The 25,113-nt window shown below is 52.4% G+C and overlaps 7 protein-coding genes across 7 annotated transcripts; 4 read left to right on the forward strand and 3 right to left on the reverse strand.

Annotated features, from left to right (window-relative positions):
• Positions 1-483: 483 nt before the first annotated feature.
• Positions 484-4,791, reverse strand: BJY04DRAFT_233095 (SNF2 family N-terminal domain-containing protein). The gene is made up of 4 exons (XM_073719884.1): positions 3,280-4,791; positions 2,444-3,224; positions 882-2,393; positions 484-831 (listed from the first exon to the last, which is right to left on the reverse strand). The coding sequence occupies exons 1-4, from the start codon at positions 4,572-4,574 to the stop codon at positions 817-819; spliced, it is 3,603 nt and encodes a 1,200-aa protein (XP_073564868.1). The 5' UTR covers positions 4,575-4,791; the 3' UTR covers positions 484-816.
• A 182-nt stretch (positions 4,792-4,973) lies between these two features.
• BJY04DRAFT_233099 (putative polyketide synthase) lies at positions 4,974-12,442 on the reverse strand. Its single transcript, XM_073719885.1, has 10 exons — positions 11,646-12,442; positions 10,469-11,609; positions 9,215-10,438; positions 9,139-9,172; positions 8,930-9,099; positions 8,676-8,896; positions 8,470-8,645; positions 8,259-8,433; positions 8,126-8,225; positions 4,974-8,077 (listed from the first exon to the last, which is right to left on the reverse strand). Exons 1-10 carry the CDS (start codon positions 11,984-11,986, stop codon positions 5,270-5,272), a joined length of 6,390 nt encoding a protein of 2,129 aa, XP_073564869.1. The 5' UTR covers positions 11,987-12,442; the 3' UTR covers positions 4,974-5,269.
• A 1,127-nt stretch (positions 12,443-13,569) lies between these two features.
• BJY04DRAFT_224442 (GMC family oxidoreductase) lies at positions 13,570-15,509 on the forward strand (the record flags this gene model as incomplete). The annotated part of the gene is made up of 3 exons (XM_073717969.1): positions 13,570-13,878; positions 13,924-14,006; positions 14,051-15,509. The coding sequence occupies 3 exons, from the start codon at positions 13,570-13,572 to the stop codon at positions 15,507-15,509; spliced, it is 1,851 nt and encodes a 616-aa protein (XP_073564870.1).
• Positions 15,510-16,112: 603 nt separating this feature from the next.
• BJY04DRAFT_211619 (4-hydroxybenzoate octaprenyltransferase) lies at positions 16,113-17,054 on the forward strand (the record flags this gene model as incomplete). The annotated part of the gene is made up of 1 exon (XM_073714432.1): positions 16,113-17,054. The coding sequence occupies one exon, from the start codon at positions 16,113-16,115 to the stop codon at positions 17,052-17,054; it is 942 nt and encodes a 313-aa protein (XP_073564871.1).
• A 918-nt stretch (positions 17,055-17,972) lies between these two features.
• BJY04DRAFT_224444 (cytochrome P450) lies at positions 17,973-19,927 on the forward strand (the record flags this gene model as incomplete). Its single annotated transcript, XM_073717970.1, has 6 exons — positions 17,973-18,296; positions 18,362-18,727; positions 18,818-19,056; positions 19,164-19,617; positions 19,677-19,766; positions 19,826-19,927. 6 exons carry the CDS (start codon positions 17,973-17,975, stop codon positions 19,925-19,927), a joined length of 1,575 nt encoding a protein of 524 aa, XP_073564872.1.
• A 936-nt stretch (positions 19,928-20,863) lies between these two features.
• On the reverse strand, positions 20,864-22,373 carry BJY04DRAFT_211621 (FAD-dependent oxidoreductase; the record flags this gene model as incomplete). The annotated part of the gene is made up of 3 exons (XM_073714433.1): positions 20,864-21,496; positions 21,557-21,759; positions 21,809-22,373. 3 exons carry the CDS (start codon positions 22,371-22,373, stop codon positions 20,864-20,866), a joined length of 1,401 nt encoding a protein of 466 aa, XP_073564873.1.
• Positions 22,374-23,275: 902 nt separating this feature from the next.
• BJY04DRAFT_224446 (uncharacterized protein) lies at positions 23,276-24,399 on the forward strand (the record flags this gene model as incomplete). Its single annotated transcript, XM_073717971.1, has 5 exons — positions 23,276-23,338; positions 23,382-23,975; positions 24,021-24,089; positions 24,139-24,235; positions 24,293-24,399. 5 exons carry the CDS (start codon positions 23,276-23,278, stop codon positions 24,397-24,399), a joined length of 930 nt encoding a protein of 309 aa, XP_073564874.1.
• Positions 24,400-25,113: the final 714 nt, after the last annotated feature.

Below are 25,113 nucleotides of genomic sequence, written 5' to 3' on the forward strand. Positions count from 1 at the left end.
GGTAGGCAAGAACCACCCAACTTTAGCGAGAAACAACGTCATGCCGCATCCTTACAACCACCCGCATAGGTACTGATTGCATGGTTGGGCGCCAACGAGACAACAACACTACGATTGTCTGATCACCAGAAAACAGGCAGATGTTGGGCATGGATGCCTACGGACCGAGAGCCTCATTTTTGGCAAATGCTTAGAAATCAAAATCATAAGAGAGCCGTTCCATTGTTTGATTGTTATTGTTAGGCAGAAGTGCGCGGGGCTGCGAGTGCCTGTTGTACATATAACCTCTCGCTTGAGGGGTGTCTTGGATAGGTACCGAGCTACGCCAGATTATTAGGATAGCTTGTTGCGTAGAGTCTAGTACAATCAATTTTGATGCATTCTTTATCCATAGGACAGAATATTATCTAAAAGAATGGAAGAGGAAAGATGAAGTCTGGATCTCCGCGGGCATACTTCAGCAGAGAATACAAAACAAATTAGAATGCAAAAGGCTGACGTGGGATGATAAAAAGGATGAGATGAAAGATGGACAAAGACCTTTAGGATAAATCAAGACAAACAACATATATGCGCGCCGCCTCTAGGGAAGTATTGACATCCTAAAAGTAGAATCCGAAATCTTGAATGGTAACTAAACGTGAAAGGGAATAGCAAGACAGAGACAAGAGAGTCGACTTTTGACGGCAAACCTAGGGGTATATTGACTAAATTGAAAACAGTAATAAAAAGAATGAAAGCCCAGATATCCGCCAGCGCCGTGGTATGTTGATTTAAAAAGTGTAGTGAGAAAGATGAGAGATGAAGATGGAAGAGTTAGTCCTTAATGCCCTGCATAGACTGTTAGCGTTAAAATTACGAGGAGGGTCATGGAGACATACAAATAGATAACCGAGCTCTCTCGCGCTCAGCCTAGCAACATTCTTCGCGGCCTTCTCGTCCAGGGCGCCATCGATGAGCTCGCGCTTCTTATCTTGAAGCTCGATAATGCGGTCTTCGACGGTTTCAGGAATCAAGATTCGATGGATTTTCACCTCACGAAGCTGGCCGATACGATGGGCTCGGTCGATTGCCTGCTCTTCGATGTATGGGTTCCAGAACGGGTCGAAAAGAATAACATGTGAAGCGGCGACAAGGTTCAGCCCCGAGTTGCCGGCTTTCAAGGACACCAACATGATTTTGCAGTCGGGATTGTCGGTAAAATCCAGTACAGCAGAGTTTCGGTCGGCGGGCTTCATGCTTCCATCATACCGGCGATATTGGTGTCCTTCACGCGCAATAGGAACCTCGAGCAGATCCAGAAGGGAGGTAAACTGGCTGAAGATGATGGTCTTCTCACTGTCCTCTTGATTTTGGATGCCGCGTAAAATCTCCATAGTCTTTTCAATCTTCGCACTGGTAATCCAGGTCTTCTCCAGACGGCGTAGGTACTTGCGCTTTGACGCCTGGTTCCTTGCCGCTTCTTTCTTGAGCTCCGCAAGGGTCCTTTTGGGTTTGCTAACCAATTTGGCCTTGCCTTTGCCCTTGCCCTTGTCCTTGCCTTTGCCCTTAGCATTGCCTTTGTCTTTCCTGCGGGGAGCGGATTCGTCGTCGTCATCGTTCACAATGAAATCGGATAAAGTACCTTCGCCACCAGAGTCAGAGTCAGAGTCAGAGTCAGAATCGTCAGTTTCAGTTTCAGATTCGTCATTGGCGACGGCTTCCTCAGCCTCCTGGTCAGATTCTTCAGCAATCGAGTCAGGAAAGTGAACTTTGCGGAAGGACGTATGATCGGTGATCTTCTTTGGGTCGACAACGCCGCGACAATTGGGGCATTTGATAAGCGCATCAATGCCTTGCTGTATGAGAAGGCTCGGGTCCGATAGACTGGCGAAACATTCAGTGCACGTGCTATGTCCGCAGGGGAAGAAAATGACTGGATTTTCCACCGCATCAATACAGATGGGGCACTCCAAGTCATCATTGTCCCTTAAACGAACAATAACATCTTCGCCAAACATCTTTGCGTTGGCAATGTAGTCTATCCCCTCCGCAGCCTCATTGAGTTTGACGCCAAAATCGCGGATCAAGTGCGGGTGACAGCAGGCTTGTCGAAGACGCAGAAGCAGCACGAGAATATTGGAGTAGTTCCGCCCGACAGTTCCGGCTTCAAGATACCTATTGAACTGAAGACGAGTCTTGTTCTCTAGCGCTTGATACAGACTATGTTCGTCCTCACTAAACGTAGCGTGAACCTTATCTGTGACCCGAGCCGGAAGGTTTAGGATCGGCTTGCCATTAATTTTCGAAGTTTTCGTTCGACGTAAAAGAACCGCCTTTAATAGAACACGGAGCTGGGTCATAGCTTTATCTCGCCTATCAGATTGATTGCATTTCAACGGCCGAGTAAAATCCTGTTCCACGAATTAGCTGGAAGACCAAAAGAAAGAATGAGGAGGCATACTCTGTTGAATGTATCAAGGTTGGCATAAGGGCGAATGCGAAGAAACTTTAACAGTGAGTGCAGCTCCTCGACGCTGTTCATCATGGGAGTACCGCTCATGCACCAGCGATAAGTAGTATTGAGACGACAGCACGCCGTAGCGGCCTTGGTTCGTCGATTCTTGATGCACTGGGCCTCATCAATAATCACTCGATACCACTTACTCGTAGGACCAAGACACGGTAGCTTGCTCAGATATTCTTTTCGAAGAGTCGGCTCCTCGGCACCTTCTTTGAGTAGCTTCTCATACTCCTCAAGGCGTTTCAGCTCTGAGGACAACGTGCCAAATGTAGTGAGAACGACGTCATATTGTTTGAGATCTCGGAAGCTCGTTGATCGTTTTTCATTGTGCAAAATAAACGTTGTGAGTTGATGTTTGCCAGGGCGTAGCATTCTCTGGATTTCCCGCTTCCACTGTTGCATCAAGGCCACTGGCGCAATGATCAATGTGGTTTTTCGGTCAGTGCTGGTGGGCGGGCGGGCCACCATGAGGGCAATTGCTTGCATTGTCTTTCCGAGACCCATGTCATCGGCTAGGATGCCGCCTTTCTGGTCACATTCTTCCTTTGACTTCATCCAAGCCAGCCCCAGCTTCTGGTGGTCCAGGAGCGTATATTTCAGGGCCTCTGGAATCCCTTCACGCTCTTGCTCCGAGATGTCGGCGTCGGGTCGAATGGTTTCCAAAAGCTGCTTGATCTCCTCATTAAGTTGCTTTGGGTCTGCTCCATATTCATAAATGTTTCTGTGACGGTCAACTGTTAGTAGATCCAGGAATAGAAATTTTGCGGGCCACTTACGCCATATCGGTTTTAGTATAGCTATTCCCAAGGTGCCCCTCAACAAGATCGATAACATCTCGGTAAGGTCCGGCGAGACTTGAAGCAAGCCCTCCGAGACGATCCTTTGCTGCGTTGTAGGTCGCCAGAGCAGCATTTGCCGGATGTGCCCACATACTAGATCCAGGGTAGACATAGTTACTCGGGCCAGCCGCAGGGTTATAATAGGGGGGAGGACCGTTAGATAACCCGTTGGGAATAGGTTGGGGAAGTATGGGATACTGAGGTATATGGCGAAAATTATCCTGATATGCAGAACCGAGGCCGTTGCGGGAGGGAAATTCTCGAGCTGTAATTTCTGCAATGTCGTCATCGTAGCTATCCGATGGTGAACTTGCCGAGTCGAGCTCTGGACCATGAAAGATGGGCGGAAGAGTCGCAGCGGTACTGGGGGCATGCACTGCAGGGGAGACAGCAGCTGGCCGTGCTGGGGAGCTGCTAAGATGCTGAGATGGACGAGAAAAAAGTGTGCTTTGTAGAGGGGCTGCAGGGCGGCTGGTCATAGGGGGGAGTTGTGCAGAAGATGATGCCCGAGGGCTGTCAAAGCCTTCCATCAATCTGCGAGCAAACTCAGCATCCTGTCGCTCCTGTTCCTTCCGTGCTTCCAACCATTTCTCAGCTCTCTCGTGCTCTTCTTGAATCTCGCGCAGGTCGACTTCTTTATCCAGCCCAAACATTTCCAGAAAGTTGTTGGCATCGCTCTCAGTGTTTGATCCAGCACTCGGACTGCGATGGTCAGACGGGGTAGATGAGGTGGTAGTTGCGGTGGTCGCGGTGTACGAGGCGGATTGGGCTGGCGAATGAACGGGCCAGCCTGTCATGGCTCGTTTCGAGGGTCCCAGGCCGACGGGGTCTTCTTCATCATCAGAGAAGTCATGACGGTTCCGCTTTCGACCAGGCATCTCTAGTGTTGGAGGTCGACTTCCGACTGGTATAGAAGAAAAAGCGGGGCGTCCGAATTGCGGCGGACTTGACGGGATCAACGCTGAAGGAAAGGCTTGGGGATCAGGTTGTGTTTGGAATGGCCGTGACTCTGTTGTAGCTTGAGAAGGAAGATATGGATGGGCAGAATTTCGAGGTATGACTTCACCTCGTAGTTCTGCGAGCTTTGTTTCGAGTTCACGAATGGTATCCATTGTTTCACGTCTTTGTTCAACTGCATCAGGACGCGACTCGTTGAGGCTTTGTAGAATAACACGCTGTAGGTCTAGATCGTCGAGAAGGTCGGCAATCGCAGGATCAGCGGAGGAAGCCATGATGGAAAAAAGCCGATTGTGTTAGGATGCGATCTAGTGTCAAGGCTTTCAGGAGTAAGACGAACTTAAGCCGTGGAAGCTGGGCGGCAGCGGAGCACGATAAGGGCAAACGACGATTCCATGGGTGGCCAGAAAAAGATTAACATGAAGAGAAGAGACAGACGAGAAGAAAAGAGAAGGAAACGAGCAAGAAGCGCAACAGAAATGACGAGGAGGGGTGAAGGAGTCTGGGGAGGTGAGGAGGAAGCTGGGGCGGAGTGAGGCTCGATAATTATCGCGACGGGCGATCGATCCCCTCTTGGCGCGTCTCTGCCTCGATAAGGCACATTGCCAAGACTTCCAGTCAACTGAGGTGCTCACTGTTATTCTCTCAGTCAAGTCAGTTCAAACTCGATGATTGTTTTTCGATTCCAAAAGAGATGTGCTTGACAAACGGGTGATTGAAAAAGGCTTTTCAGCGGTGGTTGTTTACCATTCAGACTTTTCAGTGGCAAACTGCTGACATGAACAGGTACCTGTGCCATTCTTCTGCTCTATAGTACACTCAAGGCACACTCCATCACTCAAAAGCTCAAGGCTGCTGTAATACGATGGCTTTAATAACATTTATTGAGAACATGACAATTACATGAAAGAATGTCCCTTCCATACGCCGTCTAATAAAATACAGTACAAAGTACAAAATGCTCGCACAATCAAGACTTGAGGAATCCCATCTGTTTCCAACTCTGAACATATTTCAAGACGAGCTCAGCATTAATTGGACCTTGTGCAGCCATAGTCTTGGAATGCTCCTCTGACAGCCTCGTATCTAAGATCAACCCGCCGCACGCCATGTGCTCAAAACTGCCTGTGAAAAACTCCATAATCTTCACTGCGGGGATATCTCGTTCGCGGTTTAGTGGAGAGTGGCGTAGGAGCTCAAGCCACTGTCTATAAGGTATGATCCTGTCGGTTGGAATTTCGAGAGCGTTCGACAACATCAAGGACATCTCCTTCCACGGTTGACCGATCGGGTTGTCGATGTGGTAGACAGGATATGCATCCGGCGTTCGACCTGTGTCCTCGTCTCGGAGTTCCGGTAGCAGCAAGTCTACCATGGTCATAGCGACAGTGTCAACAGGAACCCAGTGGAGCGGACCATCTAGATCAGGCCAAGCCTGAAGGCTCTGCGCCGACTTGATAAGCATGGGCATGTGCTCGTGAGGATTCCACATGCCAACACTGGTGGAGCCGGTGATTTGGCCAGGGCGCACCACCATAGGGCGGAAATGATCAGGGAATTGGTGGAGCGTCTCGTCGAGCATACGCTCGCATACCCATTTCGCCTCTGGGTAACCTAGTGGGAGGGTAGTCTTGAGGGGAACGCGTTGCTCGAGCACCCGTTGTTGGTCAGCAGAGCCGACGACACTAATTGAGGAGACGAATTGGAATCCGATGCGGAATCCAGATTGAAGTCTCTGACGCTGATTGCATGCCATCTCGCGCGCCAGATTTAGCAGGTTGCGCATCGCTTGGAACTGGGGCACGAAGGTGTGAATCGGCCGATTTAGGCTCATCGGCCATGCATTGTGCACAATATGGGTGCCGTTCCTCGCGAGCCAGTTGTAGTCTTCGGCAGAAAGTCCCAGTTGTGGTTCTGAGGTGCTGCCATCCAACATACGCAGTTTGGCATTCTCAGCCTCCGTGAGAATCAACATTCGTGTCGAAAGAGCTTCCTTCTGCCGAGTCGACCCCGGGATGTTGCTGCGACGGTTCAAGCAGACGACGGTGCGAACAAGTGGGTTTCGTGCGAAACTTGCCACCAGGTAAGCCCCCAGACTGCCAGTTGCTCCGGTGAGGATGACGACTGCACCATCCAGGTTGTCTCCGTTCAGCTGGTTGGGTGTTAGGACTGATGTCGGACTGAGGAATCCAGCGCTGTAGCGGGTAACATACTGTTCTGCTATCTCCGCACGGTCTGCAAACCCCGGTTTTGGCAGAGCTTTCGATAAAGATGGAACGTCATAATCAGCTCCTTGCAGGGCTAATAGCTCGGAATCGACCTTGGACGAAGAAATAATAACGGGCTCCTGAAAGGCATCTGTGGAGGAAGCCTCGGTTGGTGTTGAAGGGTCAGACTCGCCTGTAGAGTCGTCGTTATAGTCGGAGGTGGCAGAGGAACCGTGAAGAAAAGTCGAGATATAGCGAGTCAACTCTTGCACAGTCGTTGCCTCGAGGAGATCGTTCTGGTCTGGTGAGAACTTGAAGACGCCTTCAATCTCACGAGATAGCTCCATTGCCATCAATGAGTCAACACCCAAATCTGCAAGCGCCGCATCAGGAGCGATTTTTGCAGGCTCGATACCAGAGACACTAAACAGGAGTTGGCGGACTTGCTCTGAGATGTCGGGCTGTTGCGCTGGCTTCCACTTTTGTTGCTCAATCGTCGCTGGAATCTGGACTGGTTGGGCTCGCAAAGGCTGGCTTTCTCTTTCGAAGATTGGTTCTGGTGTAGGGATCGATGCTATGCTGGGAGTGAACTTGGCGAGAAGCTTGCGCATCACCGTCTTCGGCAGTCGACTGAACTTCGTTCCCATGATGACCTCAGTGAGAGCACCTGTTTGAGAGTCAAACACGAAGCAGTCCGTCACGTAGACCTTGTCGGATACTTTCTGGTGTCGAGCCAAAACGTGCCAGACCTCTGGACCCTGCTCCTTGTTTTCCTTCGCTGCAGCCAGGCTAGGAGAGCGCATCCAAAGCTCACAGCCAGTAGCAATGAAGACATCGTCTGGGCTACGGTCCGTCATGCAACTGACCCAGATGCCTCCGGTCTGCATGAAACACTCACTCAAAGGTACATCGAGCCATGTCTCGTGTGATCGCTTTCGCACCACGCGGCCAGCGCTTTCGTTGCCCTTGCCGACCAACTGTTTCAGACTGCGATAGAGGTCGGTATACTGGATAACATCGCTAAATCCTTGGTACACATTGCGGCCCTGGAGAGCATGGATCTCTTCCTCATCGTCGCTGCTCGGATCTGCACCCGCCAGCCCCAACATGGATTTACAATGCTTGTGGGAGACAAGGCGTTCAAGTCGCCCAAATTCCGCTTTGTAAGATGCGTCATTAGGAGAGCGGATGTGTATACCACCCTTGACGTGAAGAAGCTCGGATGTGCTACCATGAACCTTACTGGTGATGGACCAATCCCAGATCTTTCGGCTGTCATCAACAGCAGAGAGCTGCAGCCAGAATGATCGAGACGGATCAAGGCAGACAGGAGCAGAGTTGACCATGTCCACCAGCATGGGCTGAAGCCGCTTGACTGTCCACTCGGGGTGCAGGCTGTATAGAGCCTCGATAGCCATGTCGAATTCCAATCCCGCAGGGCAAATAGCAGCCGTACGAGCCATGACGTGGCCTTCTACCATGCTCATGTACTTCTCAGATTTTGTGTTGATTTGGAATCGAGGGCGTCCTCTGTTATGCCTGTCCTGGGGCTGAAGCGTTCCACTGTTGTCCTCATAACCGACGAACGTCCACATACCCTTCTCTTTCTCGGCCTCGACCTTGGCATGAGTGGCTGGACGATCTGCCTTTGGTGCGCGGATCTCGACACCATGGCGCGTCTTTGCGAACTGATGTGGTGGAAGGATGAGGTGCGCATATCTATCCATTTGCACGGAGTGATGCGGCCAGAACGAGACGCGCACGCCCTCCTTCCACAGTGACTGAGTTGCCTCAGTAATGCCATCGACGCCTCGGCCGCCAGTGATGTTGAGGGCCTGGAAATGCTGACGCGGTGCCGGTGTGGTGCTAGAAGCTGACCGAAGAGCCCGGCTTGCCATTGTGGTAATGGTAGAGTTGGATCCAGCTTCTAGCCAGATACTGTCCGGGTATGCCTTGGCCAGACGCTGTACTGCATGGTTGAAGTAGACAGGGTTGCGCAGGTGGTTAGCAACAAAGTCTGATGAAAGTCGTCCTTCTGTTGGCGGTCTGGCTGCTGCATGCTCGATGTGGATTGTGGGAGAATTGAATGTCAGCTTTTCTCCGAGCTTGGTGAGCGGCTCAACAAGTCCATCGGTAAGACTGCAATGAAAAGAATTGGTCACATTCAACTGCTTATGACGAAGAGTAGGGAACTTCGAACGGATGATCTCGATAACTCCCTGAATGGCAGCAGTTGAGCCTGCAAGCGTAAAGCTACGCGGACCGTTATAGCATGCGATGCTGGCAGGATGTTCCTCAGAAGGCATGGCGCTGCGAGCTTCTTGCAGGACTTCCTGGATAACATCCTCGTCCGCCTCGACAGCCGCCATAGCACCTTTGTCAGAGCCCCACTGATCCCGGATGAGACGCGCGCGGCCAGCAACAAGCTTGACAGCGTCTTTGACGCTGAGTATGCCAGATATACACAAGGCTGTGAGCTCGCCGAAGCTGTGCCCAACAACAGCAGTGACCTTGTTCGACAGCCCTGAATCTATCCAAGAGCGGGCAGAACTGTATTGAAGTGCGAACAGCATGGACTGGAGCTTGACGGTGTCTTGAATCGGGCTGCGAGAGAATATATCAGGATAGATACTCTCCAAACCCATGGAAGTCATCACACGATCGCACTCATCGAGGTGGCGGCGTAGGAGGTCCGCATGATCATAAACTGCGCGGTCAAGTCCAATAAATGTAGACACCTGTCCGCCGAAGCAGAGGATGACCAGGCGCTCCGCAGGAACATCCTGGCTCTCATCTTCTGTAGCAGCGCGGGAAAGCCTTGCCTGGAGCTCCGAGATGGAACGGCAGCTAAAGACGAGTTGCTTAGCTAGGCTACGGTTGGACTGGCGGCTGAGGTTGAAAGAAAGATCTGCCAAGCGGAGTGATGGCCTCCCCTGCATGTATTCCTCGAGTCGTGTACAGTAAGCGGAAATGCGACTCTCATCGAAGCCGGGGATCCAGAAGGGAAAGGCAACTCCATCGAGGCTCGCGGCTCGAGCGGAGACAGCAGGCTTCGGGTGTTGGAGCAGCACCATCGATGTGTTTGATCCTGACGCACCGTAGCTGTTGACTAGTGCCGCCTTTCGGGTCGTCTCCCATGAGCGCAGCTCCTTTGAGATATGCATCATATCAGACGAGGGGGAAATTCGAGGGCTTAGACGAGCGTGACTCGCTTGAGGAGGGATGAAACCTTCATTCATCATCATGAGAACCTTGATCAGAGACACCACTCCTGCAGCAGCCTCTGTGTGGCCAACATGCCCCTTGACAGACCCAAGGAACAGAGGTTTTGACCGTGTAGAAACATCCAAAGCCTGGTAGATGCTTCCATATTCCGCTGGGTCACCGACTGCAGTGCCTGTTCCGTGGGCCTCAACAAGCGAGATATCAGCCGGAGTAACGCCTGACTTCTCGACGACCTGACGGAACAATGTCGACAGGGAGGGCTTGTTAGGTGCAACTAAGGCGGTGCAGTTCTGGTTCTGATGCACCGCACTTGCCGCAATACAGCCCAAAATCTGATCGCCATCGGCCACAGCATCCTTCATCTTCTTCAGCATGACACAACCAACACCCTCTGCTCGACAATAGCCATCGCCCTTCTCATCGAACGGCTTGCATTGCCCGGTGGGGCTGAGGAAGCTCGCACTGGCCAGGTTTTGGAACCAGAAAGGACTGCTCATGGTAGCGACACCACCGGCAATGGCAGCAGAGCACTCTCCTGACAAAATGCTGCGGCAGGCAAGATGGACAGCGACGGCAGAAGAAGAACAAGCAGTATCGATCGACATCGCAGGCCCAGTCCATCCGAATTGGTGAGCAACCTTACCCGCAATAAACGCGCGCAAGTTTCCAGTCGCCGTATAGGCGTTCGGGTCATAGCACGACACATGCTGGTCGTAGTCCGTCGTACTGATACCGACAAAAACGCCGACAGGGTCTTCCGGCACCCTCGGGCGAGCAAAGTAGCCGGATTGCTCGGTGGCTTGATAAGCGGCCTGTAGGAATAGTCGATGCTGTGGATCCATGGCCGCTGCTTCGCGGGGACTCACCCGGAAGAAGCTGTGGTCGAACTCGCTGCGGTCTCGGAGATAGTTGCAGTACCAGGTTCGAGAGGTGGTATTGTCGCGCCATGGTGTGTCGAAGGCGATATCTTCCTGTTTGATGGCTTGGTGCTGGGGCTGGCCGGTGCGCAGCATCTGGGCGAACTCGTCCGTGTCGTCGGCCCCGGCTGTTTTGATCGCCATACCGACAACGGCAATCATCTCGTCTTCCTTAACGTTAGGGAATGCTGGTGTAGTTCCCTGTGACGATTTGCCCGAGGCATTCATCTTGGGGTTCTGGTAAACCGGCTGAAGCTGACTGACCAGGGTCGGTGGGATGCACTTCTCTGACCCGAAGCACATAACACGCGCTGGCGCCGAAGGACTGGACGCCTGGAAACCAGTAAAGGTTCCATACCAGTCGCAATGGTGAACCAGCATGCTGCGCACGGCCAGCTGATGGAGTTGATTTGCTTCAGTGGTCGGATGCCCTGCGTCGGTGTTGGTGTAGCTTGTGTGAGTCATGACCGGGGCCGCTGCAAACTGAAGCTCTGGTAATTGATCACAAAGCTCTACCAGTTTGTCTGTATCATGAACCCTCTCAACACTTGGATCGTGGAAACGTCCTTGCAGCTGTACTTCCGCGGCTGTCAAACCAGCCTCGCGCAGCTCCTGTATCACGGCGGCAGCTACACGCCGCGAACTTGTGAGTGTTGCTCTTGAACGGTCATACCGAACGGCGATATACACCTCAGGATGCGAATGACTCAAAATCTCGCGCAGCCTTTCCTCCTGCTCCTTTGTGTTCCATGCCACTGAGTATGATGCTGATCGGCCATTTCCAAGCGCCTCTTGCCGTGTCTCTTCCGCATCGACCAGCGCCCCGATCAACATGGCTAACCGCACGGCAACAGCCCCATACTTTGCTAATTCCTCTGTGGTGCGTGAGCTCACCACTGCGAACGTACTAAGCAAACCAGTGCAGAACCCGATAGCTGTGTTCCCGTTGTCAATCTGATAACTTTGAGGGTCGGGGGCGCCCTCGTTCGCCTCACACTCTGCCGCCAGGTAGCGGCCATAATCCATTAATTGAGTGAGCACGACAAGTGGTGTGAGTATTATGTTGTATGATAACAAGTCATCTTTTGCTTCCTCGGCCCCGTCCTGCAGTATTCTCTCCAAGTCCTGCAGTCGTTCGAGACCAGGGAGAATATCTGCAAGTGCCGGTAATGTGGTGCATAGCGCTGTCCAAAGCGCCGGCAGCCCAGCTATCGTTTCGTGGATCCAAGCACGTTGGCTGCTGCTTTTGATCTCATCGCGGAGCTTGTTCGCGGCTTGTCTATCTAAGGAAAGCGCTTGAGGGCCGAATACCAGGAGGGTTCGATTTGATTTATGCATCGTGATAGTTCGTGTCTTCTTTGAGAGGGGCAGGGGTGAGCGAAGGAAGAGAATAAGAACAGCGAGAACAGCGAGAAGGAGAGACACGATGAGTAAGAACGAGGTGAAGAAGCCCCGGAAAATGAACAGAAAGCAAAGTGGATAGATAGTAGGTAGTCTGTCCGAACATTGGGTACGGGGAACTGACACAAGATATACCCTTTATACGAGGTACCAAAATCCGCCTCAATAAGCACAGCCGACTAGTTACCCAGCGCAGCCCACCACCCAGCCAGCCTTTCCTCCCTCTAACTCTACTCCTCTCGGTCACTGTACATGTACCGATTGTCCGGACGCGCTCTCGGAAATTGATTGGAAAGAATAGTCAACCCGACCCTCTCGATAGCGTTTAGCGTTCCTCCACTTTGAAAAGAGTAATTTGCACACCTATTCTTGGAATTGAACGAGGCAACCCACTTTTACAGTCTCAGCCGTGATACGTTCAAGCAGGCCTATTAGAGCGACAGGAGAGCCCACTTCTGCTGCATGGATATGAGATAATCACAGATAAGCTCAGCTTGATGGAGACCTCGAGTCAATATTCACAACTGTGCTATTACAAACCGGTGCTCTGATAGCGGGACTGATCTGAGCCTTGAAATCCACCTGCCAGCATTTGGCCCCACGGAGTTTTCAGACGCGGTCTTATTCAGGTCCGCCTTGGGTAATCCTCTTTTCGACTACAGGTGGCTGAGACTCCTTGCAAAGAGTACTGTTGGCGGTCGAGTTCGAAGCGTTTGCCTGAACTATGACTACAACAGGATGGTACATATGTCTCTCTTCCGTCCCGGGCGATGCGACCTCCTCGAAGCTTAGTGTGGCTTGGCTCCAGAAGAAAGTGATTGTCGACGCTTACGATCCTAGGGCTCAAGAAACACATTGTTCCTCACTGTTCGCTGTTAATCTGCGCTGCAGAAACTCCGTGGGCACAGCCGCGGAAGGCTGGAGGAACTACTGCAGGGTCCACCTCTGGAGGAAGAGGTCAACTTTCAGCTTTGCCTAATTGAGGGCACTGTCAGTCAGGCCAAGCTTTCAGCTCCCGGAGTAATATTTTAGTTGGTGGCTGGACTGGATTGGGCAGAGATCGGCGTCATGCAGACGCAGCTAGACCAGCAAGCCGGGGTGTGATAACTCCGGCGAAGAAAGTCCGCCTCTGGCCCTAGCTGGTCGGCATGCCGTCTCTCTGTCCTGTTCAGTATCCTTGTGGTCACCCTTTCGCTGCAGTACCCCAGCACACATGTAAGAGGCAATTGCTGAGCCTTGCAAGAGGATCCCTCTATGCCTTAGGTTGGCCCCAAATCTCGGCTCTGCTCTCAGCAGCACTACTGCAGCAGTTGAGACACATCATTGGATCGCAAGACTCCGATGCAGGTTCCATCAATAGTCTAGGCGCCATGTGTCTTAGTGTGGAGGTCAAAGGAAATTGTCTCGTTTTCAGCTCGTCACGGTGTCGTCGCGACTAGTGCTCCTATATATGTGCCCGGTCACCCGGAGCTTCCCACTCCGTACTTCCCTTCCATACTGAGTGCTTGGGGTTATTCAAGATGGCTCGCACTGCCTTTCTCTTGGGTCTCGCGTCCCAATTCCTTCTGTCTTCTGCTGTTCCGCTCACTAGGAACGCGACATACGACTATGTTGTTATCGGTGGCGGAACTTCCGGTCTTGCTATCGCTGCGCGTCTCGCTGAAGATCCTGATGTCAGCGTCGCAGTAATTGAAGCCGGAGGATACTACGAGACTGACAGCGGACAAGTCAGCATTGTCCCTGGGCTTGCGCCAGCCGCCAACACGGGGACTGATCCGTCAGATGATAACCTGCTGATCGACTGGAACTTTGACACGCAACCTCTCACGGTGGGTACTCTCAGATCATCTGTCGATCTTTCTAATGCGGTGTAGGAGGCGAATGATCGAGTTCTCCGGTATGCTCGTGGCAAGACTATGGGAGGCAGCTCTGCGCGCCATTACATGGTTTACCAACGGTAAGTGTTCGCCGCTGTTGGATGGACTGCACTAACGTCAGTAGAGGAACGCAAGGAACCTACGACGACTGGGCCGAGACTACGGGCGACGAGTCCTGGAGCTGGGACTCTGTCCTCCCGTACTTCAAGAAAAGCTGCACCCTTACTCCTGCCGATATGACCAAGCGCGCCGCCAACACTAGCGTGGTGTACAATCCTGACGCCTTTGAGGAATCCGGCGGACCGCTCCAAGTCACCTGGCCCAACTATGGAACTCCTCTGTCTACATACATCGAAGTTGGACTCGAGTCCATCGGTGTTCTTCCTGGCACGGACTTCAACAGCGGAAGCTTGAACGGCTCCTCCTGGGCGCCTGTGACGATCGACCCTAAGCTGCAGATCCGAGACTCATCCGAGACCAGTTTCCTTCGTCATGCCAACGCCACAAAAGATACCACTATTTCTGTGTACGACCACACCATGGCTACCAGGATTGTGTTTGAAGGCAACACTGCCACTGGTGTTCAGGTCCGCACCGCCGGTGTGAAGTACACCATCCATGCACGCAAGGAAGCCATTCTTTCCGCTGGAGTGTTCCAGTCGCCGCAGCTTCTCATGGTCTCTGGAATTGGACCCAGAGAGACTCTGCAGAGCCACGGTATCCGGGTCATCAAGGACCTCCCTGGTGTCGGACAGAACCTCTGGGATCATGCTATGTTTGGCGTTGTTCACCAGGTCGCAACCAGGACCTCAAGTGTCCTCCTCAATGACCCCGCCGCCCTAGCCGAAGCCGTCGCACAATACGCCGTCCAAGAAGGTCCTCTTACCGCACCTGGATTTGGTGTTCTCGGCTGGGAACACCTTCCGGAGGACCTCCTCTCCGAGAGCACGAATCAAGAACTCGACGCCTTCCCCGCCGACTGGCCTCACGTTGAATACCTCAGTGTCGAGGGTATTATGGACGGCTGGCACAGCGCCGCAGACCAGCTCGGCCACAATGGAAGCTTTGGGAGTATCGGCGCCGCCCTCATCGCGCCGCTTTCCCGTGGAAGCGTGACCATCTCCAGCCCCAACGCTGACACCCCCCCTGTTATCGACCTCGGCTACCTCACTCATCCCGCTGACCAGGAGATCGCCATCGCAATCGTCAAGCGTCTCCGTCAGGTCTGGGCTGCCACTGGAGTTACAATCGGCGAGGAATACCGCCCTGGCCCTGATGTCCAGAGCGACGAGGAGATCCTCGAGTTCCTGCGTGAGACTATTGTTCCTGTTTTCCACGCAGCTGGTACCTGTGCGATGGGCAGCACCAGTGACGCGAACGCTGTAGTCGATTCGAATGCTCGTGTTATTGGGGTGAAGGGGTTGAGGGTTGTGGATGCCAGTATCTTCCCAACTTTGCCGCCGGGTCATCCTCAAAGTACTTGCTACATGATTGCGGAGAAGATCGCGGATGACATCAAGAATGGCGTGGGAAGTGATGGAAAGGGCAATGGAAAGAGCCCTAGAAATTGTAAGGCGCATTAGCGTCTGCCATCTAATACAGCAGTTCTTTCTTTCTTAGATACTTAGATATTTCTTATAGCTAGCCAACTATCGAACGGCTTTTCTTTCTACTACCGGATCCTGCGTGTTGTAAGCTGTGAGATCTTTTGCCTTGTTGGTCGATGTTCGTGTAGAGAACGTAGACTTGGTAGTCATTACACGCTCTCGAACCTATCTGATTTATCTCTCAGCCTCCGCATCAGCCCAACGAGTAACTAAATGCTGCATGCGACTGTAAGATTGACGACCCACTCTTCCTAGTATAGCAGTGGAGCCGGTCTATCTCTCGGACTCGCAGCGGAGTTACTCTCATACTCCACCCTGGGGCTATGTATGACCATCCTCGCGGTGTTTTTGACGCTCCGCAAGGCGCCAGCTGAAGACTAGGCTATACAACCCACCCTCTAGGCCAGAAACGCATACCGCTACACTCATAAATCATCTCCAGACTGCAGCAAAATGACCATCCTCTCTAAATCCTGCCTCCTCCCTCCAGTTGAACATAAATCCCGAGGGCCTAGTCCTATATTGCAATCATTCTCCCTCCTCTCCCCCTCCAGCAACAACCAAAAGGACATCGCAACCATGTACTCCAAGTCCTGGATCCTCAACGCCGCCCCGACCCCCGTGGTCCCCTACATCGAACTCACCCGCGTCGGCTACCTCCCCGTTGGCGTGCTAGTCTCCTACTTCCCCGTCCTCATCGCCATCCTGCATGTCGCAACCCTCTCGCACCTCCCACAGCCCCTCCTCCTCAGCGCAGTCCTCAAATGGCTCCCACTCTGCTACCTCTACTCCGCCTACGGCTGCGTCGTCGATGACATCGCAGACCAAGACCTCGACCGCAAAGTCGAGCGCTGCCAGCACCGCCCTCTCGTCCGGGGCGCGGTGTCCACCCCATCCGCAATCCTCTGGGCCGCCTCCCTCGCTGCTACAGTCATCTACCTAGGGACCACCTTCTTCCCTAATCAGCCAGCCCTGCACATCCCAATTGCAATCTTCGGCTCCATCGTCTACCCCTTTCTTAAGAGATTCACCCACTACGCACTCACCTGGCTCGCCCTCCTCTACGTCGCAACGGCGCTCAACGCCTCCCGCACAATCGGCTACGATATCCTCTCCCCCGAAACACCAAGAAACTTCCTAACCTCGAACCTCGCCCTCAACGCAGCAGTCTACATCGCTAACATCATCGTGGAGACAATCTACATGCACGCCGACGTGGAAGACGACATCAAGTCCGGCATTGGATCGCTGGCTGTCCGGATCTACGGCTTCTCCAAGCCGGTCTTGTTTACGCTCTGGGCTGTGTATGCGGGGCTGGTGTACTATGCCGGTGTGGAGGGTGAGATGGGTCAGTTTTATTTCACGGGCGCGGTGTGCTCGGTTGTTACACTGGGGGCGCTGATTGCGAGGGTGGATTTGAAGGATGCGAAGATGTGTGAGGTGTTGTTTTTTGTCGGCAATGCGGTTGTTATGGCGGAGGTTGCGGGGGGGTTGGGCGCTGAGTACTTGCTTGGTGCATGAGTTGAGTATGAGTATGGAGTAGTGGATGGCAAGAGATTGATGGGGTGTTGAAGTGAGAAGGAGCTGAGTGGTGCTGGAGAAAGGGTGATGGAGAGGCGAGCCGGATGGATGGATGGTATCGAAAGTTGGATGAGATTATGATTTGGTGGATTGAGCTTTAGCTTCATTAGTTTTTTGTTTTGATGATCTTCTCGTTTTATCTGCAGCATTGAAAAGTTACAAAACTTTATGTCAAGTGTCGTGCTTCGAGAATGCAATTAGGGCTAAAACAACCGAGTCGCGGAGTCACTTTGGATACGAATTTAACAACTTCAACACCTCACTCTATCAATTTACAGCCATTCATGATTTTTACAGCGTTTGTAGAATCTTAAAAAGAATCTTTCAGAACCCCGAGAGTCCCGTACGACGGGCGTAAGCATTGTCCGACTCGACCTCGACTCGAACTTCAAAGACAACTGAGCAAAAATGAGAGCCCATATGGCACCAGTCCTGCCCGAATACTCTCCGCTTGCACTTTCCAGATTGAAATCAAGTAGCACTGACTAATTTAGATAGAAATTGCATGGAAATCCGGCATCAGCAATCGGCGGAGTAAGTATAAGACCGCAGCTCCACAATCCAGACCCTGCTTATGCTTACCCTATTTCCGGTGCTGCGGCTTCGGTATTCTCTGTTTAGGGCTGTAGTGATTACCGTCCGTAGTGGGTACAGCAAGGCTTAGCCAGAGTGGAACACAGTGTATTACTATACATCATGATAGCCCGGTACTCCGTTTCAGCTATCTCATCACGAGTGGACCTAGGATATATTTACAAGACTGAAGTCTAGAGTCTAGAGAACACTGTGACCGTTTCCCTTCTCTCTCACCCTCACTGAGTATCACAGCATCCTCACCCCTACAGGGCCACAGCAAAGATGGCCCTCTCTTTACCTCACTCCATCCTCCAAGGGACCAACACCCCCCAAGTCATCATCCTGCTCCTCTCCCTAACCTTCCTCTACGCCCTAATCCACCTAGCAAGAACCTACAAAAAACTCTCCCACATCCCCGGCCCCTTCTGGTCCCGCCTTACCAACCTCCCCCGCGTATCCTGGGTCCGCTCCAAACGCGCGCACGAAATCCACCTCGCCCTACACGAAAAGCACGGCGAGATCGTCCGGTTTGGTCCGAACATGGTCTCGCTGAGTAACCCAGCGTGGATTCCAGCGCTGTATCCAGCAAGAGCCGGGTTTCCTAAGGTAAGCACAAAAGGCACTGCACTGCGAAGAAACAGAGGAATATAATGGAGATTGATAATGAAAAGAGCAAATTCTACAAAGTCCTCGCCCCCTGGACACCGTCCGGCGGCGCCCTCCCCGCCGTCTTCAGCAGCACAGACGAAAACGTGCACAAGAATCTCAAAACGCCCATTGCATCACTATACTCCATGTCGAAGATTCTTCCGTTAGAGCCCTTCGTCGATAAAACGCTCGATGTTCTCTGCCAGGAACTCGATAGCCGGTTTGTCGAGACAAAGAAGGTATTCGACCTCGCGGATTGGTTGCAGTTCTTCGCGTTTGATGTTATGGGCACGTTGACGTTCTCGAAGCGGTATGGGTTTTTGGAGCGCGGAGTGGATGTTGGCGGGGTTTTGGGTGTTATTTGGGGATTTTTGGCGGGGAGTGCTGTTGTTAGTCTTCCCTTCCCTACTTGTTTTTTATGTTGAGATTTGGATGTTGAGGGAGTAAAGTACTGACTTGATGTCCTCTTGGGGAGATAGTTCACACAAGTCCCCTGGTTCGATAAGATCTGGAATAAGAATGTCTTTATGGCAAGGTTCCATAAGAAAGCCGGTCCGGGGATTCTCGGTATAGTTGGGAAATACGTTGCGGAGCGGCAGGAGGCGCAGAGTAAGAAGGACGACGCACTTTCAGCCACTGATACTACGGATAAACTACGCCGACGGGATATGCTGGACTCATTTCTGGAGATTCAGAGGAGTGGCGGGTTGCCGCCTTGGTATGTACTCACTCACACTTCTCCTGACCCGCGCCCCATCAAAACCTCTCTCTCAAGAGAAAGAAAGAACGAGATCATACTGACAAGTACCTGTGTGTGAAATACAGGACCGTAACGGCCTGGACATTCAGCAACATCCTCGCCGGCTCCGACAGCACAGCGGTCGTAATCCGCACAGCCTTCTACAACCTCCTCACGCACCCAGCTCACCTGTTAAAACTCCGCGCCGAACTCACCTCTGCTTCTGCCTCTCTCCCCACGGGATTCAGCAAGCCCTACCCGTCTTACAAAGAAATCTGCGACCTCCCGTACCTCGACGCTGTGGTTCTCGAGGCGCTAAGGATGCACCCGCCCTTCGCGCTCCCGTTTGAGCGGGTCGTGCCAACGGGCGGAATTAGTATCGGCGGGGAGTTCTTTCCGGAGGGGACGGTACTGGGGATGTCGGCTTATGTGGTGAATCGGCATCAGGGGGCGTTTGGGGAGGATGCGGGGGTTTGGAATCCGGAGCGGTGGATGGTGGAGAAAGAGGTGAAGAGTCGGAGAGAAGCAGCTGTTCTTACGGTATGTCTTGAGGGCTATATGGGATTGCGGAAGGAGTGAATGCTAATTGCTGTGGATAGTTTGGTGCTGGGCGACGAGTCTGTCTCGGACGACATATTGCCATGTTGGAGTTGAAGAAGATTGTACCGGCGTTGGTGTTGAGGTATGATGTGAGTATTTTCGGTCTCTTCTGGGTTGAGAGAGAGGCTGGAGCTAATGTTCATTCTAGTTTGAGATCCAAGATGCGAAAAGATACCAGGTTGAGAATTGCTGGTTCTTTAGACAGTATGGGATGGATGTTACTGTGAAGAAGAGGGATTGTGGTCTGTAGTTTGATATCGATACTTTTAGCCCTTAGAAACTGGAATAATAGTAAATTTCCTATTTTTCCTTTTGGATAGGAATTAGGGCTTTGTTTGAGCATAATATTTGCAGGTTGATTTCCGCTAGATTGAAGGCATGTGAGTATAGTTATAGTTTTGGTATGCCATCATAATGTTAAATATATATATCCTCACCTACTACACTGATATACAATGATCTTCAATATCAGAGAGTTGGCCTTTACTAACCCTGATCAAACGATGCTATATAACGATACAAGGCGCTTTGAATCTGTTTATTTGGCATTAGACTGCTGGTGAGTTTGCTTATCGATGTTCACTATCTACTGTCCTTGTTCACTACATAGAGTGGTAAAAGCCAATCCCGACCTCGACAGCTTCGGACCGTCCAGTCGTCCTTCCCTGTTATTCGGTAGTCTGCAAGAAGGCCCAACACTGTGAGGCCCAGCCCGATACGCGACACTGTCAGCAGCGAAGATTGCATCAAATTGGATAACTTCAGAGAGAGAAAGTCCGCGAGCTGAAGAAAGCCGAACTGCAAGATCCACCGAGCTGATCGCCGATCCATCGCAGACCCACCTAACTCTCCGGTTCCGGTTCTTGGCTTTTCTTTGGATTTTGTCGGAGTTTGCTGGGGTTTAGGGGTTCGGCGTTTGCTTGATTCGATTTTGAGGCTCTGAGGGTCTATCGGGTATGTCGTCGAGTACAAGGATTGGGAAATTGGCATGGGCTGAGGTGGTGAGGTTGTATGGGAGGTTATCCGATCTCCATCCCATTTTCATAGGTATAGTATAGTCAAGAGTCAAGGTTACTATGCTTTACTTCACACTCGGATGGTTGTCTTTTAATTCAATGATGACAATTTTGCCAGCTAAGGTAGAAGCCTAAGTGATTCACAACTTCGATATCGACTATAACAGGATCTAAACCTCCAACAACCGCTCACACTCCCCCCTCGCCACACCCACCATCTCCGTCACATCAAACTCCCAAATCCGACTATACCGCTCCCAGATCTCCGCATAGCACTTCTCCGCATCAATTCCCTTCTCACTACCCCCCTGCATACAAATCTCCCCAACATCCCGACTATGCCGCACGGTCCGCTGCGACCGCTCCATCCGGATATTGCTGTATGCTTGGAAAGCCGCAGCTATCGCTTTTGCTTTTGCCTTTGCCTTTCCTTTCCCATGCGCTGAGCTCAAGGTTGCTTCACTCAACGCAACATCCACCGTCGTAACAAGAACAGCCACATCCTCAACGCCCATCGCCGCACCAGCCGCGAGGAACGGACTACTTGCGTGTGCTGCGTCGCCGGCGATACATATCCTGCCGGAGGTATACGTCGGCGCCGGATTATCGGATGTATCGAAGATAGCCCATTTCGGGGGCTGTTCAGGGAGGAGGGCGATTGTGGCGCGGATTTCGGCGTTCCAGTTCTGTACTGCCGATTGTGCCGTACTGCGGTGGCAGGTTTCGAGAAGTTTGGTTGATGATGGCCAGGGGGTTGGGTGATGGGTGAAGAGGATTAGGTTTGTTAGGGTGTTGTTTGCGATCTGGTTTGTTTTGTTAGCTGGGAGGGATATGGGGTTGGTGGAAAGGGAAAGGGAAGTTACCGGATATGTAACTGTGAATGCGCCGGGTCCGACGTGCAGGCAGTGGCTGTAGCCCTTGTCTTCGCCTAGCGCGGCGACGACGCCTTCAATTGGGACGACGGCGCGGTAGGCGACGATGTGGGTGAATCCTGGCGATGCGGCGGGGTGACTCTCGCCGAGCATGACTTGGCGCGTGCGGGACTTGATGCCGTCGCAGCCGATGACTGCGGTGTTGTTAGTATATTGGTTTGCTGGTGGGAGATGAGAGCATACCAGCGTCGACTTCTACGACAGTTCCGTCGGTGAAGCGCAAGACCACCTTGCCATTGTCTTCGCTGTCTTCGTACATATCCAACTCCTTGCCGAATTGGACCATTTCCTCTGGTATCTCACGGCCGAGCGAGTCTAAGAAGGCAGCGCGTAGACAGCCACGGTAATCTGGCTTGTCGGCGGGAATCTGCCAGAGCGGCTTGTCAACGCCCGGGTTGTAGCCATCGCAGTATCGAATGAACGGGTACTCGTTCGGCGTCGCAACCCGCATGAGTGCTTCGAGGACTTTCGGGTTGATGTATTGCATTGCCTGTCGCGCGACAGCGTTAAAAGAGAAGCCCGCGCTGGTCTCTGTGAACTTGCTCGCTCGTTCATAGACTGTCACTTTGAACCCGCGATGGATGAGACCCAACGCGAGAATTGCGCCGATGATTCCGCCGCCGATAATGGCAATGTCGCATGTTTCGCGCAGGGGCTCTGTAGAAGCCTCGGTTGTTCTAGACGTATTGTCGCTGGTCTTCTCCTCGAGCACGTAGCTCTTGTCTTCGCTGGCTGGTACTTGTGACATCCTGCTCTGGTATATGCTTTGTAGTGACGACAAACATGAACCCATTCTGTGACAGTAGCTTGTTGCTCGAGAGCTCGAGGCTGAAGCTCACCGGATGATCGCCGCTTTCTATGCAAGTCCGATCCCCACAGCCAGCCCGAGGCGGTGCACGGCATCCCGGAGTAATTCTCAATTGACCCGACTCCATCTCGGGTCGTGCTGATCGCGCTGCACGGTCCAACGATAAGTGATAGCGTTGATCAAGGCTTGGGGGTCGGCGGATGAGCTTGTTTGCCGAATCTGCCTTGTTCGTTCAAAGAATATCGCGCGATCGTGTCGGTGAGCATGTCCTCGAAAGAGTAGTGTTGCTGCAGCTCCAGCTGGGCAGCGGATCGAGTCTGATCTATTCACATTCTTCAGCAGAAACTTTGAGTGTCTCCAGGTTGTGATAAGATTGGCTTCGGCTCGCTGGCTCTATCTGGCCAGTAAGCTGATGTCAGAGTCGGCACTGTCGCGAAGCTCGATCATAGCTTGAGATAGATCATTTTGACTCGTGGTGCAAATCGAGGAATGTGTCAGCGGTGACACCTCACGAGGAATTCACCACAACGCGACGCGTGGCTCCCTGCCATCCGCATGCGATGCAAGGGTGGCTGTCAGTCTGTCAGAATACAGAAACAGACTCTGGAGAATGGAGATAGGAAGAGTAGGCGGATTTAGCGGAGTATTGACCAAGCCAGCTTTTTGGAATTGCAAACAAAGGCTGGGCCGCCACTCTCCAATAATCCATCGCCGATCGCTGCTAACTGGCCCCACCAGACACCCCCGGCCGGCATTTCTGCTCCAACTCCGGTGCTATATGAAGACAGCTACCTTCGGTCTTCCATCCCACCATCACATCACAGCTCAATCCTACACACATCATGCCATTCGGAAAAGGAACCCCGCCATTGACCGAAGCCAACCTTCCAGATCAATCTGGAAAGGTAAGCAAATTCCCCCCGCAGAAGAACATCGCTAAACCTACAGGTCTTCATCGTCACCGGCGCAACCTCAGGCTACGGCCTCATCCTCACTACAATCCTCTACCAGCACAACGCAAAAGTTTACCTCGCCGCGCGCAACACCTCAAAAACAGAAAAAGTCATCGCCGACATCCAAAAAGACCACCCCAGCTCCCAAGGCTCCCTGCACCCCCTTCACCTCGACCTCTCCGACCTCACCACCATCAAGAAATCCGCCGACGACTTCCTCTCCAAGGAGTCGCAACTGCACGTTCTCTGGAACAATGCCGGTGTCATGATCCCTCCGCAGGGTTCAAAGACCAAGCAAGGGTATGAGCTGCAGCTGGGCACAAACAACATCGGCCCTCATTTCTTCACGAAGCTTCTGTACCCGACGATTGCACAGACAGCTAAGACCGCTCCCGCCGGCACAGTTCGCGTCGTATGGGTCTCATCCGATGCGATCTCGCGCGCGCCAAAGGGCGTCATTGACTTTAACAACATGGACTACCACAAGGATGAGGGCGCGTGGCAGAAATACGGCCGCAGTAAGGCGGGTACCATCTTGCAGTCGGTTGAGCTTGCGCGGCGCTCAAAAGATGATGGTGTCGTGAGCATTGTACGTGATACCTTTCTAGCCAATGCCAACTGCTAATTGTGATAGTCTCTCGACCCCGGCATCGCCATGACTGAGATCCAGCGAACTATGAACCCGGTAATGATGGCTGTTGTGGTACGCATCCTCTCTCCCGGTCTAATGGTAAAATCTAACGGTCTTGCAGAAATTGATCGCCCAAAAGCCTGCTGTTGGCGCATACACCCAGCTCTTCGCTGGTCTCTCCCCCGACGTCAAGATCGGCGAGGGACTAACTTCGTGGGGTGAGTCCATCGATTCTAACCACTTTATCGCAGGATAGCTCGACTTACAAGCGCCAGTGAATCCTCCTGGCAAGAAATGCCACGTGCGCCGCGATCTTCTCGATGCCGACCTCGCGAAGAAGTACTGGGACTGGAACGAGGAGCAGATCAAGCCTTATTTGTGATTGCTCGATTTGTTGAAGTGACTGAGTGGTATTTCTGAGGCGGGTGGATATTATATACCTTTTGCTTTATTTCTGCGCGTTCCTTTATTTAATGATCTTGATATCCAATCGTGCTATCTTGAATAGGGATTTGATCTTGCTACTCTATTATTTTTGTTGCTTTCCCTTTATGTTCCGCTTGATGACACAATAGAGTATGATCATGTGGCGGCATGAACTTGCCAACAGAGCCGAAGGGATTAAAGGATCACAGAGGACAAGCAGGGTCTGAGCCTAGCATCTCGTACCGCCGTAATCTACCCTGTCGGCAAGGCAAACAAGATGCACGGCTCTAACTTATATTGTTATATGAGGTGGTTTCGCGTGCTCCGGATGAGCCTGAGAGCTTTGAGGGGTACCGGGAGTTGCATACATGTTCCTTATTGCGACTTGAGCCTTTGCCGCGTATCCTCATGTCAGTTGACACCCATACACCACCATGTCTGACCACCCTTTCCTGCGTACACATGGCCGTGAGTGATGTCCGAAGAACATCTGACCAAATCCCCTACCTCATCGAATTCCCCACGGCGACGGGGACAGCAGAGCACGGCTGATGGGGAGTTGGCCGGAAGAGGGGTTATACTCGGTCAGCCGTCGCTTCCTCGCGGCTTAGGCAGGAACGAACAGCGTCCTCGGGTTCACGGATGTGTGGACAGGCTGCCGGTCTTGAGT

Source organism: Aspergillus karnatakaensis, assembly GCF_047715665.1.
Source record: "Aspergillus karnatakaensis strain CBS 102800 unplaced genomic scaffold BJY04scaffold_90, whole genome shotgun sequence".
Classification (NCBI taxonomy): domain Eukaryota; kingdom Fungi; phylum Ascomycota; class Eurotiomycetes; order Eurotiales; family Aspergillaceae; genus Aspergillus; species Aspergillus karnatakaensis.

Excerpts from the sequence above, each read along its gene's own strand:
- BJY04DRAFT_233095 (XM_073719884.1), bottom strand. The coding sequence starts at position 4,574 with ATGGCTTCCTCCGCTGATCCTGCGATTGCCGACCTTCTCGACGATCTA. Across the intron at positions 3,225-3,279 it reads TATACTAAAACCGATATGGC|AAACATTTATGAATATGGAG; the intron begins GTAAGTGGCCCG and ends TGACCGTCACAG. Across the intron at positions 2,394-2,443 it reads ACCTTGATACATTCAACAGA|GATTTTACTCGGCCGTTGAA; the intron begins GTATGCCTCCTC and ends TTCGTGGAACAG.
- BJY04DRAFT_233099 (XM_073719885.1), bottom strand. The coding sequence starts at position 11,986 with ATGCATAAATCAAATCGAACCCTCCTGGTATTCGGCCCTCAAGCGCTT. Across the intron at positions 10,439-10,468 it reads AAGACCCTGTCGGCGTTTTT|CATGTGTCGTGCTATGACCC; the intron begins GTCGGTATCAGT and ends GACTACGACCAG. Across the intron at positions 9,173-9,214 it reads TTATTGGACTTGACCGCGCA|TGCGATCGTGTGATGACTTC; the intron begins GTTTATGATCAT and ends CACCTCGATGAG.